Here is a 22,008-nt window from a genome sequence, read left to right as displayed (position 1 = left end):
ATTTTGATGTGTAGGGAAGAAGAGAAAATGTTGTTAGAGGCAAAAAAAAGGGGAAAAGTTGTGGGAGGGAAAAAGCCACCACCTGAAACAACATATTTACAATTTGGAGGAAAAAAGGGAAAAAAATTGTGTGGTGCAAGTCTCCAGTAATACTTATGGAATCCATTAACAAATGACTCATGTAAGTTATGTACAATGCAAAAACTCATCTAATTTGTTTGAATTTGATTCTAACATCAAATATTGGTCATATTTATGTATACATCACACAATAAATACACTAAATGCGAATACTTTTTTAAATAAAAATTTGATAATATCTATTATTTATTTGATCATCTTTAATTATTATTACTCATTTTATTCACTCAACTCAACTCCTTTATTTATTTAATCATTAGGAATTAATAGTAGTTAACGTTAGATATGTCAAATCTAATTTGTTAACTATAAAAAAAGTTTCATATGTAGAATCTAAGTTTGATTATAGGTTGAAACAATTTTTAACTAAATTTATCTGATAAACTCTAAATGATACTAAACTTATTTTCTCCAATACGTGAAAAATTAAGAAAACAAATGTATGTTAGAAAGTAGAAAGAGATAGTGATCTTGTGCATGTCAAATATATCATGAAAAGGATTTCACTTATCCCAATCTACATCTACAATTATTAATTACACATAATATTTTCATAGTTTAAAGTTTAACCAACTAAATTAATTATGCTATTTCCGTTCTTCATGATCAACCGTTATTCTATGTGCACTGAAATCACAATAACTCTAAAAAGAATAACTAACTCTTGCACGTGCTAACAAGCACACGCACGTGCATCAGAATTCCGATAGCGAAACATTTCTCCTAAACTTTGAAGATGATGACGGTAATGGTGACGGCGGCAACGACGGCGGCAGTTTCAAGCGTTGAAAATAATCCCTAATGTCCACACCGCCAGTACCATTGAAAATCTTCTCCGGCGATAATTCTCCCATACCGTCATCCCTGGACGGAATAAACGGTGGCCGGACCACCTCCGTCAACAATTCCCAATGTACTCCTCTGAAAAACTCGTGTTCTTTAATCTCCGCAGCGCCACGCGTGTAACCCAGTCGCTTCATTGGATCCTTTTCCAACAACTTCTCTATCAAATCCGTCAACTTTGAACTTTTCCCAACAAACTCCGGCGACTTCGTCAGAACATTTCTAAACGTTTCCTTCCGATTCTTCCCCTTAAAAGGCGTCGTACCGTATAACATTTCATACGTAAGAATCCCTAGAGCCCACCAGTCAACAGCGAACTCGTGACCGTCACCACGAACAACCTCCGGCGAGACATACTCTTCCGTTCCAACAAACGAGTTGGATCGTTCGCCGTTGGAGAAACTGAGTTTCCTTCGACTCACGGGGCTAACTCGTGCTGACTTGGTTTTTTTCAAGTTGAAACCATTCTTCATGTGATGAGAAGATTCTGGAATGTGAGGGATCCAACGGCTGAAATTCCGTCGGTGTTTACGGTGAGATTCTGGAAGCTTCGAATTAGGTAAAGGCAAATTAGAATTATTAGAAGTAGAATTAGAAATGAGGGTTTTAACGGTTTTGGGGTTGAGTTTACGAGAGAGGTCGAAATCGGTGAGGGTGACGTGGCCAGAACTTTGAATGAGGACATTTTCGGGTTTTAAGTCACGGTAAGCGATGCCCATGGAATGAAGGTGGTCGAGAGCGCAGAGGATTTCTGCTAAATAAAAGCGGATAACAGAAGGGGAGAAAACGCGGTCGTTTTGGCGGTAACGAAGGACATTGAGGTCACCACCGGGACAATAAGGTAGGGCCCACGCGAGAAACTGTGGGGATTCGTAGGTGCCGAGAATGGAAGGGAGAAAAGGGTGGGAAAGCATGGAGAGGACTTGGATTTCCCAATGGGCGCGGCGTTCGGCGTCGTGCTTGGCGTGGATTGAAGATTTGTCAACGACTTTGAGAGCGAATGTGGTGGTGGTTTTGGTGGCGGCGGTGGGGTTGTGGACGAGGAAGACAGTGCCCATGGCACCTTTGCCTAGGATTTTGAGTGCTTTAAGATTGTCAAGGTCCAGCTCCAACGACGGTGGAGCTGATTCCATTTTAATTTCAACAATGGAATGTGAGGAGAGAATGGAGGTGGAAGGATAAGGAATAAATATGGTTTTGTTGGTTGGGACATGCTTTTTTATAGCCTTTTCTTTTTGTTTATTTATGATTTTTTGCTTCTTTAGCGACAGTCTTCTTGCCTTTAACATTTTCTATCTTATAATTAATTATGCTTTCATATATTTCTCAATTTCTTAACTATTACCTACATAACATTGCGTACCATACCGTTTTCTTATTAGAGAAACATTCAATACTATAATTTAGCTGGAATTTGATCATTGCTTGGTCCAAAAGAAATTTTGACAAGAGAACAAAACTCATTTAAATAAATTTGATTATTGCATGAAGGTTGTAATCAGCAAATATTATTCCTACATGAATAATGGATGACTATAGTTATTTGTAGTATTTGTGGGAAATTATTTCAAATTTTTAAGTAAGCATTATTATCCTTGAAATCATATATATAAAAGCAAAAATAGTATATTAAAAAAAACACCTTAATTATAACTTTGGTGATGCAAATGCAAATACATGGTAGTTTAATTTTAGTCTTTATAAAGCATTTGTTTTGAATTTAATATGAAGATGCACTATTAATGAAAACAACCTTATGCTGATAACTACCACAAATTGTTGATTAATTTGAGGATTATTTTATACCACGATATATACAATTATGTGATAAAATGATAAAATTAATAATTTTTATTAACTGTAATGAATTTATATTGATAGTGTGATCTTTTTTCTCTTTATTTTTGTTTATGTATTTTTCAAACTACCAATTTTGGTTCCTCCATCATTATTTTTCAAAATAATTCATTCTTAACTTAAATTTATTAATAACATGAGTTCAATCGTTTGATTATCATGCACGTGTTTTATTGTAATTAGAGAAAAGTAAAAACATCAAACAAAGAATTGTATGTAAGTTTTGTAATTTTTTAAGATCCCTGATCAACAGAAAAAGTAGGATAAATAGAGCTTTATCATGCTGCATATTCACCCAGCAAAATTTGTAATAATTTTAAATGAAAATTTAGACTAATTAAAGTAAATTGAAGTTTGCAGAATTATTCTACTGTTAATAAAAAACATTTTTTAGAATAGTTGTAAAATATTTTTTTAGAGAATATGCTTAATTTAAGAATAAAGTAAAAAACTAACCTTTATTTTTTTTATTACCAAAAAGCTAGTCAAGCTGTAATGGGGAGTCGTGGTTGCTAGGGAAATTGATAGGAGCTTACTCATATTATGACAATTAGGCAATTGCTATTTCTATTGCTTAAAATTTTAGGCAATTTTTTATCATATTATAGGTAATGATTATCTACCAATGTTTAACATTAATTAATCTTTGTTGGAAAATCTTTTAGACACACAAAGTAGATTTTTCGACTCAATCAAGTTTTCTTTCATTCACAATTTAAAGAATTCCTCTAATGTTAAATTTTATAGATTGACCTCCGAGGTTTTGTACGTGTTATTGATTGACAATAACATTAATTGTTTTAAAAAATAAATAGATTAACATATGTGTTATAACAAGTTACAATTTAACCTGATTAATAGTTATCCTTTAAATAGTACTTGATCAAGATATTATTAACTCTTATAAAATATAATTATAATATCTAAACTAATTGTCAATACTATTAAATATATCATTATCTAAATATGTAATTTGTAAATCATTTAACTACATATCCAAGGGAGACTTAAAATAAAAATAATATGATTATTAAAAGAATTTTGTTGTCATCTTGTGAAGCCAAGAGCTTCCATTACTAATACTACTAATATAGTGGATCTATCCCGGCCTTTAAACCATTTTTTAAAATTCATATAACAAACCACTCGAGTTTAAATTCTTGAAAACTTATTTAAAATGTTTGTGTCTCTTATCAGGAAGATACTTACTAAGAAATTAAAAAGAAAAAAAATTGCATTAAAGACTATGTATAAATTTATTCATTTAGATACCACACATATATGTACAAGTACAACCAAGGGGGCGAGTTATTTGGAAAAACTCGTCATGAACCCCATATAACACAACTTTAGGTTACATGAGATCTTTGTATATACTATTTCGCTTTAAGCTTATCTTTTAAGCCTATATTGGAGATATGTGTTGGAGACATAATAACCCCACTCCAATTTTTGAAATGTGACTTTTCATTACCTTTGAAGTTTTACCATATGCTTTTCTGTTGGTCATCATTTGATGGGAGAAATATATATATATAAGCTTCCACCTTAGCTCAATTAAGGGTAAGGGGAGGTACTGGGAGGCAGTAATTATATTCTTCCACTCATGTCAAAGTTTGGAACATTTATGTACTTTATTAAAGCGAAAAAGCTTTTAAGACTTTGTTGATGTCCTTGTCAGTATATATCCAACCATGCATCCAAAAGAATTCCTTTAGGAATATAACATTATTATTATCTTTTATAAAAATGACAATTTAAGAAAAAATCAATAACATTGAGATAGTACCGTGCCTCTTTTAGTTTAATTAGATGTATGGAGTTTTAACTACGAGAATGCAATAGGGTTAAAGCTTTTGATGAAAGATTTTGTCTTTCATGTGATCATACATGTTCATTACAATTTATGACAAATACATTTACATCTTTAATTAGTTTCATAGGATAAGAGATAGAAAAAGATATAAACTATAATATTATGTCTTAGTTCAATATTTGATAAATTAATATGATGTGTTAAGTTAATTTCAAATCCTATTATATATTTTGATTTTTTTTTTTTATTTTAGTTCTAAATATGAGTTAGAAACCATCATGATAATAAGACAAATCATTTACTCGGTTATTTTTCTAAAATAAAATTTAAAATAACCAAAATTAAAATTTAATAAAATAAAAATAATATAACATAATATTAAATGAAAAAATATAAAAGTATTAATAATTAATTTTAAAAATAATATTTTATTAAGGATAATTGTCATCTTATATAATCTAATAACTTAAAAATATATTGAAATGGAAATATTTAAAAAATTGACTAAAACGTATTCGTAATTATAAAAATATGAATTTAAATATTTAAAATAAATATAATTTCTTTACAAGGGTAGATTAGTTATTTACATATAATATATACCATAGCTTTATCTAGTTTATCTAACATATAAAATAAAATTATTTACTTATTCATGAATATTTTTAAAAGAATTAAATTATTTAATTAGTAATGTCAATGGATTTTTTTTTATAATATGAAGTTATTTAATTTTTTTAATATTTTTTTAATTTATAAAATTTAAATGTATTACCGTATATATTACGATTCTTGATTTAAGTCTTTGATAAAAGAAAAATGAAAAAAAAATAAACCGAATAATATTGATAATTGAAATAATTAATTATATTAACAGTTATAAATATTTATATAAATAATTATATAAAATAACTAATTAACTAGTATAACTAATTAAATAAGATATCAGACCGAGTAACTTAATTTGACAAAAATATATGTAATTGTTTCTAAAGCTATTTTTGTCTGTTTGAATATGTTATATATTCTATAAAATAATGGTACTGTATTTGTTATAACCTATGATATCTTTATCATATATCATATAATATTTTGTCTATCGATCGGCCATTTAAGTTAGGTGTCAGAATTTAAGAGAGATATACTATTTATCCAATTTAATCTCTATAGCCCCCACAGAAATGACTATTAATCATAAGTATATACATAATATGATCATCACTTTGTTATTTTCGGAAGGGCATCACACGGGGGACTATTATTGTGGTCACTCCATCATGTTGCCTTTAATTTTTATTTCATAAAGTTAACCACTAAGTTTTCATCACAGGCGCCCTCAATTATGATATTTGATAAAATTTTGAATTAAATGCATCATGTAGTGGGCCTCTTCATTATCATTTATATGTGTCATGGTTGCATCCAACTGGAAGTCTCAGCTGCACTTTTATCATGGGGAAGATACAAACCATGGCAATTGATGATAGTAATTTAGAGTTTGATATACAAGAGTCGAGTCCAAGGGCCACAAACAGTTTAAATTAGGACTTTATTCTTCAAATTTTTCGACCAAATAAGGTTTAAAAATTTAATTTAATTATAAATATATAATATATTATATTAGTTATAGAAATTCATCTAATTGGTCAATATTAAAGTCTCATATGTGTATTGACCTAGATTTCAACTTGTATTAAGTAAAATTGATTCTTTTTACTTTTTATATAAACCTTGAATTATTTTTTTTATTTATTTAAAAAAACATATCTCCCTAACATTTATTTTAAACTTCTAAATATGTTGGAGTTGACTCTAAATTTAATGAAAAAGTAAGTAAATCTAATTAATAATTATTTTTAGGACAAACTGTTAAGCAAATTTAATGAAAAAGTAAGTAAAATCTAATTAATAATTATTTTTAGGACAAACTGTTAAGCTATGCAATCAGCCTAATAGTACGTTGCCCCCAAAATGGTAAGGGCTCCAATTTTTATTTTTTATAATATAATAAAATCGGGGTGAATTTGGATTAAATATATTTTTAATCCATATAAAATTAGAACATTTTAAATTTAATCCGCAAAAAAAAATATATTCATTTATAATTTTTAATTTGATTTTATAGGAACTAAAAATGTTTTTTTTTAAAAAAAAAAACTAAAATTTTTAAAATAGAGATTAAAAGAGGATAAAAAAATGTAGGGACTAAAAAGTTGAAATTTTATAGCAACTAAAATAAAATTTTCAAATTTTATAAGAACTAAAATTTATTTTATCTCTTTTTTTTAATGATTAAAATTGTATTTTTTTAAAATCTCAATTTTTAAGATTAAAAACTTCTTTCTAAAATATTTAACATCACTCTGATTCTTTGCAATAATTTGTATTCTATTCAACTTTCTTTTATTCTTCAAAATTTGGGTCCGAAAATGTTGATGTGATTGCAAATGGCAAGGGATGTGAGACTATACTATATGTAACTTATGATAATACCATATTAATCTATTTTTATTGTGGAATACATCAATCCACTACTCGAAATTAAAAATGCAATTTATCTACAGATCCATAGTTTAGGTAAATTCTCGTGAAAATTTTGCTTTTGAGGTAAGATTATATTATATATGCTGACCCACAGAAGAGATTAATCACGTGCACCACTTTTTCTTGTGGTTTTTTTTCTTTTGGATTTTTGTCTTTTCAACCGTAAGTAAGTTCTCGTAGAAAAATCTAAGTTAATTTTCAATCTCCACCCATGTACTAAGGAAAGTATTTTCATGTAATGTTCGACTCCAACTTTTCTATTGCCTTTTTGTTGCCGTTCCAAATAAAGAAAGTTCATATATATTTCCATCGTGTGTCCTTCTTCTCACTTTCTTTCTTTTTTTTCTTAAAAAACAATGTTATATGTAAATTATATATTTCTATTGTTGGAGATGTTCTAGAACTACAAAATGACTTTGACAAATCTTCGTAAGATTTTATTTGCGAGTCTGAAGGAAAAGAGAAGATAGAGTTTTAAAAAAAAGAAAAGAAGAAATGAAGAGTTTTAAGGATTTTATTTTTATTCATAATATAAAATTTATCTAATTTTGGGGCACTAAAAAATTGTAGGTTTTTTTTTATATGCTAAATTACATCTGTGGTCCCTTAACTTAATTTCAGGTAACGTTTTAGTCCTTTATCTTTTTTTTCCCGACTTGGTCCTTTATTTTAATTTTAAGTAACAATTTGATATTTTATGTTTTAAAATTTTAACAAAGTTATCCTTTTTTATACAAAAATTCAAAAAAAAATTTAATCAAAACTCATAAAATTAATTATATTCTTCAATATAATACAAATTTAATCAAATTCATAACGCAAATCTTCAAATAAACTCATATTTTCATACTTTATTTGATATTGTTAGGAATAAAGGACTAAATCAGAAAAAAAAAAAAAAAAAAAAAAAAAAAAAAAAAAAAAAAAGGAAAAAAAAATTACATGAAATAATTTGATATAAAAAAAAAAAAAAAAAAAAAAAAAAAAAAAAAAAAAAAAAAAAAAAAAAAAGATAAAGGACTAAAACGTTACCTGAAATTAAGTTAAGGGACCACATATGTAATTTAGCCTTTTTTATATTACCACTAAGAAATGATTTTAAGTACCAAACTACCATTACTTTATAATTAAGTACTAATATACAACTCTTTTCATTTTTTTTCAAAGACAAGAAATCATTTTTCAATACATCTATTTCTCATATGAATTTTGTTTTAAGGAGAGAACGGAAATCGGTTTTCACCACGCAGATTTTTCAATGTGTACTTATTATTACTATTTTAACTAAGAAATATAGGTATTTGTTTATTATTTGTATAAATTTTTTTATTAGCAGTATTATTTAGTACGAAAGAGAAGAATGCACAAATATAGAAGATAACCAAACGTAATAAAGTAGATAATTATAATTCGTAAGTATGAGATAGTGTCACATATTATTCTTCTCTAAGTAATAATTTTCCTTTCTTTATTTTAATTAAAAAATTCAGGTAAGTTTCATTAATTATAATTTAATTAAATAAATAAATACAAAGTTAATTATTTTTATAATTATTATTTAATTAAAATTTACTTTTCTTAAGTAATAGTTAAAAAAATTAAATAAAATAGAGTCCATAACAATGACAAAATTTAATTAAACAATAATAGTACAAATATAAATGACCGAAAATGAAATAAATACAAATTTTATTACAATGATTTTATCATATTAATCTCTAATATGGTGTCCAGCCCCATATTGTGGTGTTCGGAAAATACGACGTGGACGATGTGGAGGTGGGTTTCCTTCGTCGACAGAGACGTGTCTCTCTTGCATATTCTCACTTAGTATGCCACATGCATAGAAGAACTATGATCTACTTGGTCGGGGAACGACGGAATACCAAATGAATACAAGTTATTTATATAACGAGCAGCTGACTCAGGCGTACCTAGGTCTGCACTAAATAAATTATTCACAAAATCTTGATCGCTTGAATGTAGAGATTGTCGGTGATCATATTGTTGAGTTGACATAAATTAAAATGATTGTCTTGGTGATTCAAATTGTTGTTATGTTAGGGTTAAAGAAAGTGAATGGTGATGTGTTTTTAGTGCTTCATTTTCAATAGTAACAGGGGGAGTCAATGGCGAAGTCTATTACGCCTTTGTCACTGTGATGGTTTAGTCAGTCTACTTGGACCAACGTTTGACTCTTCTCCAATACCACATTGTGGGTCCTGTAGTAGATGCAGAATTGATAGGTATATATTGGATTAATGTTTAAACCACAACACATACTTATCGGTTGACCGATAAGACAATGACTTCAGTGTTCGTTCTAAAATTAAATCCATGCAACGTGTCATATCTTGGTACATTGCATGGATTCCACTTTCTTTCCAATTTTCTGGGGTGTTTACGCTGCATGGATTCCTCATTTTAAATTTATTAGGCTGATCTTGCCCTTAATATTTAGTTTTGACTAAGTTTTGCAAAATTTATCAACTCCTCCATCATACGAATACTCTAATTTTACAGACAATAAATACTTTTTAGATTTATAGAATATATATTATATCATGTAAACCATGAATTTAAATCTTTCTAAAGTTTCATAAAATTCATATGTAAAATTACTAAATAAATTTTACTGTGAAATTAAAATTTGAATTCAAAATAAATAAAGGCATAAGATAAAAATCTTAAAAATTTAAATATTGTTGTGAAATTAACCTAAACGATAGCAAACTATAGAACAATAGAGAAAAGTTAGAAAGAGAGAATGAGCGGGTAAGAGTTGTATTATGTTTTTCAACTTTTATCATTTACAATATCAAATAGGTCTTATGTATAATACATCTTGTAAATATTGTATTATGTATATTAAGTTAATATTGTATATTAAGTGGGACGTGCGCCAAATATTCATAATACTCCCCTTTGGAAGTTCATTAAAGACATGCTCATTAAAATCTTACAAAGAAAAACCTAATGAAAAAAAAAATTAGCAAAGGAAAAATGTGTACAACATCCTTTCTACATAAATTGTCACATTAAAAACGTTATCATAAAAACTCAGTGGCACAAAACCACGACGAAGGAAAAAGAATACAAAACACATCTATTTGTTCCCTTCATGGAGACAATTTAAAACCAATTAATATTTGTTATTAGTTGCTCAAAAGTTACACTTGGCGGTGACTTTTTGAAATATTTGTTATATTTACTTTTATCCAAATTAGTCGTACATGCGATATTATCTTCATATTTAATTGTTGCAATAATCAATTTTTAGAAGAAAAATCACAAGTTTCATGTATACGTAGAATCACATATCTCAACAAAATTGCATTCTGGACTTGTCTCATGTAAAGATATCATTATGAGGGTTACACAAATAATCTGTATATCTAATGTGACAAAATATATGTTTGAATTTGTTCCAATGTCTTCATGTGGTGAAGAGTTGTATATTGTTACTAGAATGAGAATAAATAATATATCAAAATATGTACAGTTAGCAAGGTTCCATATTGTTTCCAAATTGAACTAAAATACGGTACTTTAAGACCAATTAGTTCATCATTCTTTTCTTAAATTCTAAAACTAATCTTTGTTCATGTTTAGGGATCTTTTAACCATTGGAGTACACAACAATTGTGATTTGTCCATATAAAACCATATTAGTATACGTTTTCTATATAAGCTTCATGATTTACTCAAATATTATACTTTAAATATTCAATCATAACAAATTATTTCTTGTCGTATTTATTTCATCTCAAACTTTTTCTTTAATCAATTTGATTTCAAAAGCTCTTCAAGTGTATTGATAATATTTATATCAAATTCATTCCTAAATATTTTCTTATAAATGGACAAATGATGTCATTCTCCTATCCCTCATTTGATAATATTCACTAAGAATAGTATATGCATGCATTCAAATAGTTTGAGAGCATAAAGAGACCTATTCCTTTTGATTATTCAATCTCTTCATAAGCCCAACATATACTCTTACAAAAAATAAATCATTCAAAGATTTTCGTATAATTATCACTATAAAGTGATCCATACAAATACATTGTAACATATTTTTCAAATGTAAATTGAACCTTTCATGTATGGAAAGGATTTTGATATCACTTTAAGTGAATATGTCTCTTTAAAATCAATGATTGTCTTTTACAAATACTCTTGAATATATATATTTCATCATTCTCAATTTCTTTTCCCGCGAAAAATCAATCATATCTAATTAACTTAACATATTCTATTATAATGTGCGGACTTCAAATCCAAAATTCCTTCACTTTGCAAAGATATTGCTTCTTTCTATTTTCCAAGCTTTTCTTTGTCTATAATCTTTAATAGACTTTAATTCATAATCTTCATTATCATCATCGTCAAATTTAGCGCTATATTATAATGCAAAAACATTGTCAACATTGATTACTATTCGGTTCCGTCATATTCCACTCATGACATAATTTATTGTGATCTTTTTATTTTGACAATTTCAGGTATGTGAATGGAAAATCAATTATGTCAAATTATTCTTTGATGTGGATTTGAGTGTTTTCACATGAGATTGAAGGTCTAACCAAATGATTTCTTCAAATAAAGTGACAAAATAAAATATAGAAGAAAAAAACAAGCGTGCAATAGATGGAGAAGACGCCACAATCAATGATGATTGATAAGCTAATGAGAAATCACCACAAATGTAAGGAATCATTGATAAGCTTCAAGCAAGTTCTACTAGCATTAAAGATTGATACTTTAACTCGTAGAAATGGAAAGAGACGTCCATCATATATTCATAAAAAATATAATATTTTAACGATAAATTTTTGTTAATAAATTAAAATATAAAAAATTAAGGATCAAATATAACGATATAAAAAAATCACAATTTCTATTTTTGGACTAACATTGTTTTAGAAGTGGGCCAAAGCTACATTTCTCAAACAATTATGAGAAATCTTTCACCCAACACCAAAAGTTCATGTAAAGACCATTTTACCTTTTTATCCTCTGCCACTTGAAGTTTTAAAAAATTTAAAAGAATTTTAAAATTTTAAATGAATGTGAAACTTCTGAAATGTGAATTTTTTTTTTTAAGTTTAAAAAAAAATTGAAACTAATTTAGATGAATGTGAAACTTTTGAAATACAAATTTTCCAAAAGTTTAAAAAAATATCGAAACTTTGAATGAATATGAAACTTTCATAATGTAATTTTTTCAAAAATAAATAAATAAAACTTTAGATGAACGTGAAACTTCCGAAATACAATATTTTCACTTAAAAAAAATTGAATGAATGTCAAACTTCTGAAATGCAATTTTTTTAAAAGTTTAATACAATTTTAAAAAATTAGATGAATATGAAACTTCTTAAATGTAATATTTCCAAAAATAAAAAATATTCGAAAATTTAGATGAACACAACTTTCGAAATACGATTTTTCTAAAATTCTTTAAAAAGCTAAAAAAATTAAATTTTTTGAAATATTAATAATTTTAACCAAAAAAATTACAATCAAATAATAAGAGATAAAAAAAAAGATAAAATAATATTTTTTATGTGTTTTAAGGGTGAGAGATAAAAATGCTGAAGTAGGTGGTAGATAGTTCAACAATTATCTCAAGCGACAATGCACAAAATTCAGGTGATATGGAGCAATCATTTTTTCTGTTCCGAAAATTGGATTTGAGACCCTACACTTTTGCCCCTACCTTCATTATTAAAAAAAAAAGAGAAAAAGAAATCAATTTTTCTACCATTATCACCGAGTTTCATTCAAAATTTTAGACCTATTTTTCACCTCCCACAAATACAAAATTTCTGATATATAACTTTTTTTTTTCTTCTAAAACTCCAATTTAGAAAATTACATAATGGAAAATTTGTTTTCCAAAATTCTGGTATCTAAAGATCTGAGAATTATTTTTACATATCAAATATTATATTTTTAAAATTTCTAGTATATAAATAAAATAGAAATTAAAAATTACATACAAAAACCTTGGTTCGTAAAAAAAGTATACATACCAAATATTTCATGTTTTCGACCAAATATTTTACATATCAAATATTACGGAAATGTAAGAAAAAACAGAGACGTGGGGATAAAAAAACAGACCAACTTTTTTTTGTGAAAAATAAAATGTATTGTCTATTATGGTTTTTTGAGAAGTTCATATAAACAATGACAATATGTAGGATAAGGAGTCAAGTGAATGTATGAAATTCAATTTTCTTCTATTCCTTATATTATTTATTATTGGAGTTTTCATATATGTGCTAAACAATCAAAAATAAAAATTATAAATTGAATATACAAATTTTCAAAATAATTTTTAAACTTTAAAGAATTTAAACACCATTTATTAAAAAATATTTATACATTTGGTTTATAGACATATTCTTAAGATATTTGTTACCATTAATATCTAAGTAAAGAAAACATATTTAGGTAAAATAGAGTTAAATGATTTTTTTAAATATAATTATGAAACAACTCTTTTTAAATCTTAAAACTATGAAATAGGTTTAATACTTTTCTTGGTTTTAACACTAACACATCATCACAAATGATTGTTGGGGGCCATTCCATCACTATCAACGATCACTGTAACTGCCATGAGCAGTCACCAAATCACCATCGTCCTAGTTTTGACCACAATGACTGTTGTTTATTACTTCGACAGTTGTCTACCGCCACATTCAACAATCATCAATTTCAACTATTATTATTAAAATTATTGTTAAATTTATAAATTATAAACTTAAATTAGTTAACTTATTTTATTTGCAAATGTTGTTATTGAAATAATTTTTAATAATTAAATTGTTGTCTAGATTTTCAAATTTCTACCGCTGTAATTTTATTTTAAATATTAAATTATTTTATCAATTGAAAACTCATAATTTATAATTAGAGCAATGTTATATGTAACAAACATTGTATGTACGAAATTTGATAACAGTCTGACACGATCAAGGACTGATCTTGTTTGGGATAGAGGGGCTGCAACCATAAAAAAAAAATATGTATAAAATGATCAAAATGCCCTTATAAAATAAGAAAATTACAATAATACTTAAAACTCTAAATCAGTATCTTCTCATAATTTGTTTGGAGTTTTGTTTTGAAGTTTGAATTTCAATTTCGTTCATCATCAAGATGACAGGATTTCAATTTAGATGTCAGTGTTGATTTTGTTAATTTCTTAAATTTCATGTGCTGATTTTTGTTTGCAGTTAGTGTTGATTTTTAATTTAGAAGTTAGTATTGATTTCATGTGCTGATTTTGCTTATTTTTATTGCATACAAGGTGTTTGAATTTTGTTTTCATTTTATTTTCACTAAATTTATTTTTTATGTTTCCTAAATTAGTTGATTTATTGAACAAGATATACGGGGTTTTCTAGCAAATACTAAAGGCTTGAGTTTGTTTAGAATAAAGAAACATAAATAATGACTGCTTGTTTTAGAATGCAACTCTTTAGATTTAGAATGCAACTCTTTATTTTAGAAAGCAATCATAATGACACTTCAAGTGGTTCTATTTGTTGATTATTTAAATTTTTTTATTTGTATTAGAGAAGATCATGAGAATGAAGAAGAGTAAACAAATTGATTCTTTTTTCAAGAGAAAAATTTGTGAGAGTGAAAGAGATGAAAAAATTATAACTTCTACATCTGAAACTATCTCCAAGAATTCAAGAGTTAAAGAAAACGAGAATCATCTTTCCAGTGTTCCTAAAGTTTTCGAAGATGACTTTGAGAAATGTTTAGAACGTGACTCTGAAAAATGCCTCAAATTTGGCAATATCCACAAAATCAATCGAATGCAATACGGAAAATTTATCTAAAATTTGGTCCTTATCAAATAAATTTAGAATAATATCATTTATCTGGCAACGAGGTTCATCAAAGACGGTTTCAATATGTTTGATTTAACATCTTTTCTTCATAGAATATTCACCTTCTAAAAATGTTGCATATTGCTTACCATGCTATTTATTTAGCAAAAGACCAAGTGGACGTCTCAAATCAGATGTCTTCGTTGGTACGAGTTTTAGAAATTGGAAGAAAGTTAAAATGGAAAATGTTGGGTCTTTCTTAAGTCATGTAGTTAAATTAAAGAGCGTATAACGTTACTTTAAGGTATTCTTAAGTCATGTAGTTAAATGATTTGATGATTCACTTTATGTTTATTGTAACTTAATTTTTTGCTATATAATATTATTTACATATTTATTTTGTAAATTATATTTTTATGTCGATTACCCCAAACTTTTTAGTCAAATTCTACCACTAAATACGACTTATCATACATAGACAAAATAGTAATATATAAGTGATTTATAGATAAATAGATAATTACCGATAAAAAATAATTGTATATTTTATCTTTTTTCAATTTCGTTTTCGTAACAAACATCATTATGATAAATTTTCTATTCACAAAACTGCAATATAATTTATTTTAGTTGAATTTGCATACATAAACAATGTAGAACAATATAAAATATTTAATATTATCAATACATCAGAATCGTTTATATCTATTATTTTAAAAACAATTACCATATGAGTAAAATATGTCTAAACATTGAATGCTTACATCTCAGAATATACTAGCCAGACAACTACTTAATTAAACGTCGGATGGTTAACTAGTTTTGCCGTCAGTTCAATAAATGGGACAAAGTAGAATCGCCAGATTATTTTGTTTGGGATAAAAAATCGCCAAATAACCAAAAAAACAAAAGTAAATTGATTTTCGACCTATCTAAATTTAAGGAGAATTTGCACATATATTCAACTAATTTTTCGTGACTTTTTTAAAATTCTGAAAAAAATTATATTTTAAAAGTTTTAAATTTAATTAAATTTTTAATTTTTTTTTGTAAATTCTTGAAAATGTATATTTTAAATGTTTCGTGTTCAATTAGATTTTTGAATTTCTTTTAAACTTTTGAAAATAATATATTTCAAAAATTTTACATTCAACCAAAATTTTGAAATTATTTTAAAATTTTAGAAAAATTGCATTTCAAAAGTTTTACATTCAACTAAATTTTTTATTTTTTTTTTAACTTTTAAAAAAATTACATTTTGAAACTTTTACATTCAACCCAATTTTTTAAATTATTTTAAAATTCTAAAGAATTGCAAATCAAAAGTTTTCCATCAACATAATTTTCAAAAAAAAAAAATTGTGAATGAAAATTTATATTTCAAAAATTTCTAATTTAACCAAATTTTTTAGATAGAAAAAAATAATTTATTTGTATTTCAAAAATATTACTAATAGCTAAAAAAAAACATAATTTTTCATATACATTAGAGGTGAAAATTATAGATGGAGAGTGAGAGTTGAATCCTCATACAAAGTTGTATTATAAATAGCAGTCCACTTGAAACAGAAATACAAAATTATAGTTTATAAATTTTAAAATAAAAATTACGAATTTAATGGCGAATGTATGTAATGGAGGGAATACCAAGTTATTTGGTGAAAATCATTTTATTATTTTTGTGGGGTAATTGTCCCATAGAAATACATATAGTGATACACCTTACACGCTGACGATAAATATAATTTTAAAGAGCTATATATATTCCACCATTTATAGTATATTTCATTTGAAATTAAATTATTTTCACAATACTATTAATATTGGAGTAAGTAATGGACGGATTTAAAAAACCCAAACTTAATAAATCTTATTTTGGTTTTATAATTTATGATTGTATCGCTGAATGTTCATCTTTTTTTATCAAAACTCGTTGGTTGGGTTCACTAGCTAGGAGACAAATTAATGTAGTAGCTCATGTATTAGTAAGAACAACTATATAGACAACTAGTTATCATGTATTTGATGTTATATTTAATTGTATTATTTATGATATTTTAAATTATATGATATAAATTTATCTCCTTCAAAAAACTTAAAAAAATTTCCACTTGAAACTAAACAACTTCAAGAAATTCACTTGAATTAATTTATTCTAAGAATTTTTCCTTAAAATTAAATCATTACAAGAATTTTTAAATATTGAAAATCTTTGACATAATTTCAGAGCAAGTTTGATACCAATGCAAACTAATAATCATCATATGCTACTCAACGCATCATTGATTTGAACTTTTTCCAAACCAAATCGGACTTTTTAAAATACATCATTTTTTTTAACTATACATTATTTATATTTGAGACGGAAGGAAAAATAGTAATGAAATGATCCAATAAAGTCTGTTGTGGAATATCCCCAGGACTAGTATAGTGCATTAAGAATGGTTGGTAGTTTAGGGAATTTAATAATTTATGAATTGTCATTTTCAGTAAGTGATTTATCTAAAGTCGTGCTATAGAAACAAAGCTAAGGGATAGGTTTGAGAGATGGATGAAGCAAGCAGAAGATGCAGAGGGGTTCACACTTCACACCAAACATAACAACACATCAACCTTTTCAAATGTTTCATTTCGAGGCGACACGAGCACTTTCCCCGGCATTTCCTCCCATATCTTGGAAATTCTCAAATTTTGTCTCCTCAATTCATGCTATCGCCCACATGCCCCTCCTTCAAATTAATTATCAATTTTTTTTTCACTCAGAATTACTACTACTCTCTAAGGTTTCATATATAATAATAAAAAAGAAAATTCATATTAGTTGTTTTCATCATTATATAAATTTTATTCTACTTATTCATATACCAATAATAGTTATCTAATTTTTTTAATTTTTATATTTTTTCATCTGTGATTTCTATTAAAATTGTAATATGATATGAGAAGAGATAGAAATAATTATTCTACTATTTTTTTCTTAAAATTTTATTTGAGAAAATTTTCATAAAACGTTAATTGATTTATCTTTTTTATTTTTCTTTATTTGATTTTTAAATTATTTGTTTAACTTCTTATCCTTCTCTTTTGAGTTAGTCTAACTAATTGGTGGGACTAATATAATATTTAATAAAATTGGTCAGGTTTATTTAATTTTTTAAAAATAGTAAAAATGTAATTGTATTTTTTGAATTGTCCCTCAATATAACTTGCTCTATGAAAATAAAATGAATTGTTTGAAAATAAATTCTACATTAATTAAATAATATTTTAGGAGTAATAACATTAAATAAAATATAATTAGTCAAAAATTTTGTTCATATTTATTTAAGAACACAAAATATAACCTTTTGGTTGTTTATTTTAAGAGAATGAAGTAAAATTCAATATGTAACGAAATTCCAAACAAAATTTCTCATTTATAGGTTTATATGTAATTTCCATTATAAATTTTCAACAAAACTGAAGGTTCTTTATGACCTTTCATGCAAATGTATCTCCTCTAATCCAATTTTTAAATTTATACTTAAAGCTAATTAAGTATAAATTATGTTAATTTGAGGAATTCTAGATTAACATATTTTTATTTTAAAAGAATCAGTTAAATTTTTGTTAGAAGGAGAAGTTGAACCAATAATCTATTTGTCACTTTTTTCCCAACAGTCACCACAAATCATCAAACAACCTTACAACTCCCTCTGGATTCACATCTCTAAGATTTGAAGTTTGATTCATGAGATGAAAAAACATGGTTGCAAGAAAGTGACTCAATTAAAGGTAATATGCCAAGTTTTTTCAGTTGAGTTTTAGTCATTGGTCAAGTGAGTAAAATATTGCACCAAATTAAATCATGTTTGACAAACAAATTAACTTGCTGAGTATATTAATGTGATATGGAAAATTAATCATTTTCTCTAATTTGTTTATTAGTATTTATATTTCTTTTGTTTTATTATAAATTTCATTTAAGATAATATACATTTATCAAGAAAAATTTAGCTCTCCCGAAATGTGTTTAGAACAAGATACTAAAAAAAAAAATTATTTTATAGATTCGAAAACTCACACTTGTATAAATCTACAATGATATTTTTGAAAAAAAAATAAATATCATATTAACAAGAGAAATCAAAAGTAGTGAGCAGATATAATAGTATATAGAGTAAGTATGTGCATTAAATAAATGACGTCGATGTTTGAAAAATATAAGCAATATTACATAAAAAATATTTTATTTAATTTTTTGGTATAAATGTATTCCATTATTTTTTTTATCAAACTCCTAGTGTTTATAAAAAATGTATTCCATCAACAAATGATATACTACAAAAAAATGTTTTAGTGCCAGTCAACACCACTTTTAGACTCGAGTTGACATTAAGGAGACTAAAATCTTAAATAAAAACTAAAATATTTCATGTTAATGCTGATATAATTTGATTGATTAATGATGCTCTCTATTATTTTGATGCAATTAGATACTAAGGGTATCATGTATCTTTTTGAATGGTACGATAAATAAGACTTTTAGTAATAAACATTGATAAAAAAAAAAATGAGAATTGATATTTGTTACTGGCATTTTTACTTTTTAAGCATAAAATACTATTTTGTCATGAAAACAATGATTAATTAATTTGATAAATAAAAAAGATAAAGTACTACATCAATACAAAAATATTTTGATAGGGAGAAATGTTGCTCTAAATATGATGTTTATAATTCCAATTACAATAAACTTTAATTAAATTTCACCCATATAGTATATCCAAAAAAAAATCCACCTATTTAATGTATATAAAAATAAAAACTTGTAAAAACGGTGACTTTAGAGATCGAAACTTAGTATTCTATTCCTTCAGTACAGTGATTCGTTTGGGAAAATAGTTTAAATAAATGACTATTTTCAATTTACAATTTGACCGATAATTAATTTTTTTCAATTGTAGTATTTCATTATAGTAATATTATAAGCACTACTTTTAATTTAATATTGTATGCCCCGCATTAATTATAAAGATAAATGCGTCAAAATTTGGTAATGCTGTTTTTTTCTAAAATTATTATTTTCTCTTTTATTTATACACTTTTTTGTTTATTATGTGCAAGACAGTTAATTGAATCACTTATTGTGAAACAAAAGAAGTGTAGTTTTCATTAAAATTATCTATAAATATTTAATGTAGAGAAATAAGTTTAATATTTTATGGTCCCTATTTTATATATATATATATATTTTTTTTTTTTTAATTAGAGCAATTTTTTGATACCTTATTGTTTCATCTTTTTCATAATATAAATAAAAATTGGCAAAAAAAAAAAGTAGATATATGTGATTTAAAATTTCAATTACATATATTTACTTTCTTTAATCAATTTTTGTCTATAATATTATATGGTAGTATAAAAAAGATAAACACATTTGTACACAACCTTTAACAAAAATATAGAAGACAATTTTGCCCCTCATTTAAAAATCAAATAAATAAGAAATTAAAAGAATGGGAAGAAACAAAATTACATAGACTTTTGGCTACAAGTGAAAACAAAAGGGGTGAAAATTAAAATTCTTGAAATGCAAAATTGTAGTTTCTTTTTATTTTCATCTTTTTCTTTTTCATATTGTGGTTTCTTTCCTTTCCACGGTAATTTTATTTTATTTTATTTTTAGATATATGACAAATAAATCATCACATAATCCAATCACAATTTTAAAATGAACAATTTTAAAATGAACAACAAAAATGAATTAACAAACTGATTAATTTTTTTTTATAGAAAGACTAACATATATCATAGTTTATTTTTGTCCGAGAATAGAAATTGTCATTTGTTTTATAGAAATTGGCTTTTGTGAGGAATCAAAATGTTCATTCACTCAAAAATATATTAATTTTTATGTGCAAATAATTTTGACACAATAGTTAAAAATGAAAGAAAGAAGAATAAAAAAAAAAAAAGAATAAGTTAAAAAAGAAACATTCATTAGTATTTATTTCGTCGCATTTTAAATCTGTCATTCGTCATTTTTATATGTATTTAAATTATTTGTAATTTTATAATATCAATATAGTATTAGTTTATTTTTTTCGAAAATATCAATTTACAAATTTTACAATTAATAAGAGTAATTTAATAAATGAAACTAAATTCAACATTAAAATTAACAAATCAATTGTTTTATAAAGCACTTCAACACAACTCAAATTGAACAATTAAAATAAGATGAAAAATGTATATTTAAAAAGTTGTGAAGAAGAAATATTATTAGATGAAGGATAGCTTCAGCGGCAAGAATGAAGGATAATATTTGGATGAAGTGGTAAGAGAGAGAGAGAGAGAGAGTGAGAGAGAGAGTGGTCAAAGATGTTTAGCCATTGGTGTGTTTTAGCAGAGGCCGCATGCAAACAGAGCAATTGGTCCGTTTGGCTGCAAAGTTTGAAAGTGAAAAGCAGAAGACAAAGAGAACCAGTAGAAACTGACACGTGTCAGTCACATTCCCCCTGACAATGTATTTGGCCTCAGCACCTGAAACGTTGTGACACACCAAGATTTAATTTTGTTGACTGTATATGGCCGGTGCCAACATCACTCTTCTTCCATTCGCCACACAATTATTTAATTATTATTCTCTCTTTCACATTTTCCCAAAAAACAATAAGCACTGTGTGAGAAACAGATTCCTCATTCACTTTAATTCTAATTTCTTTTTACATTTTTCATTTTGATTTCTCTCTACTTTTCCTGTTTCATTGCTATATTCACTACTGTATAATAATACTACTTCCTTCTAGCTTCATGTAGAGGCAACTACTGTAATCCAAAGGAGTGGAATTTTGCTACAACATTTTGTGAATTCTCAACATTATCAGGTATTTCAAATTGTTTATTCTTTATTTTCATTTTCAGTTTATAACTACTGTAATTGTTCTTGTTCATACTAATATATCT

General features: G+C 26.0%; 1 protein-coding gene across 1 annotated transcript; it reads right to left on the bottom strand.

Moving 5' to 3' along the window:
* Positions 1-626: 626 nt before the first annotated feature.
* LOC101495812 (serine/threonine-protein kinase UCN) lies at positions 627-2,269 on the bottom strand. Its single transcript, XM_004507050.4, has one exon. It carries the CDS (start codon positions 2,115-2,117, stop codon positions 837-839), a length of 1,281 nt encoding a protein of 426 aa, XP_004507107.1. The 5' UTR covers positions 2,118-2,269; the 3' UTR covers positions 627-836.
* Between the last annotated feature and the right edge of the window lie 19,739 nt (positions 2,270-22,008).

The sequence above is a fragment of the Cicer arietinum genome, chromosome 6 (genome assembly GCF_000331145.2).
Source record: "Cicer arietinum cultivar CDC Frontier isolate Library 1 chromosome 6, Cicar.CDCFrontier_v2.0, whole genome shotgun sequence".
Lineage (NCBI taxonomy): Eukaryota > Viridiplantae > Streptophyta > Magnoliopsida > Fabales > Fabaceae > Cicer > Cicer arietinum.
Note: the sequence above shows the minus strand (reverse complement) of the source record. Positions and strands in the feature narration are given on the sequence as shown.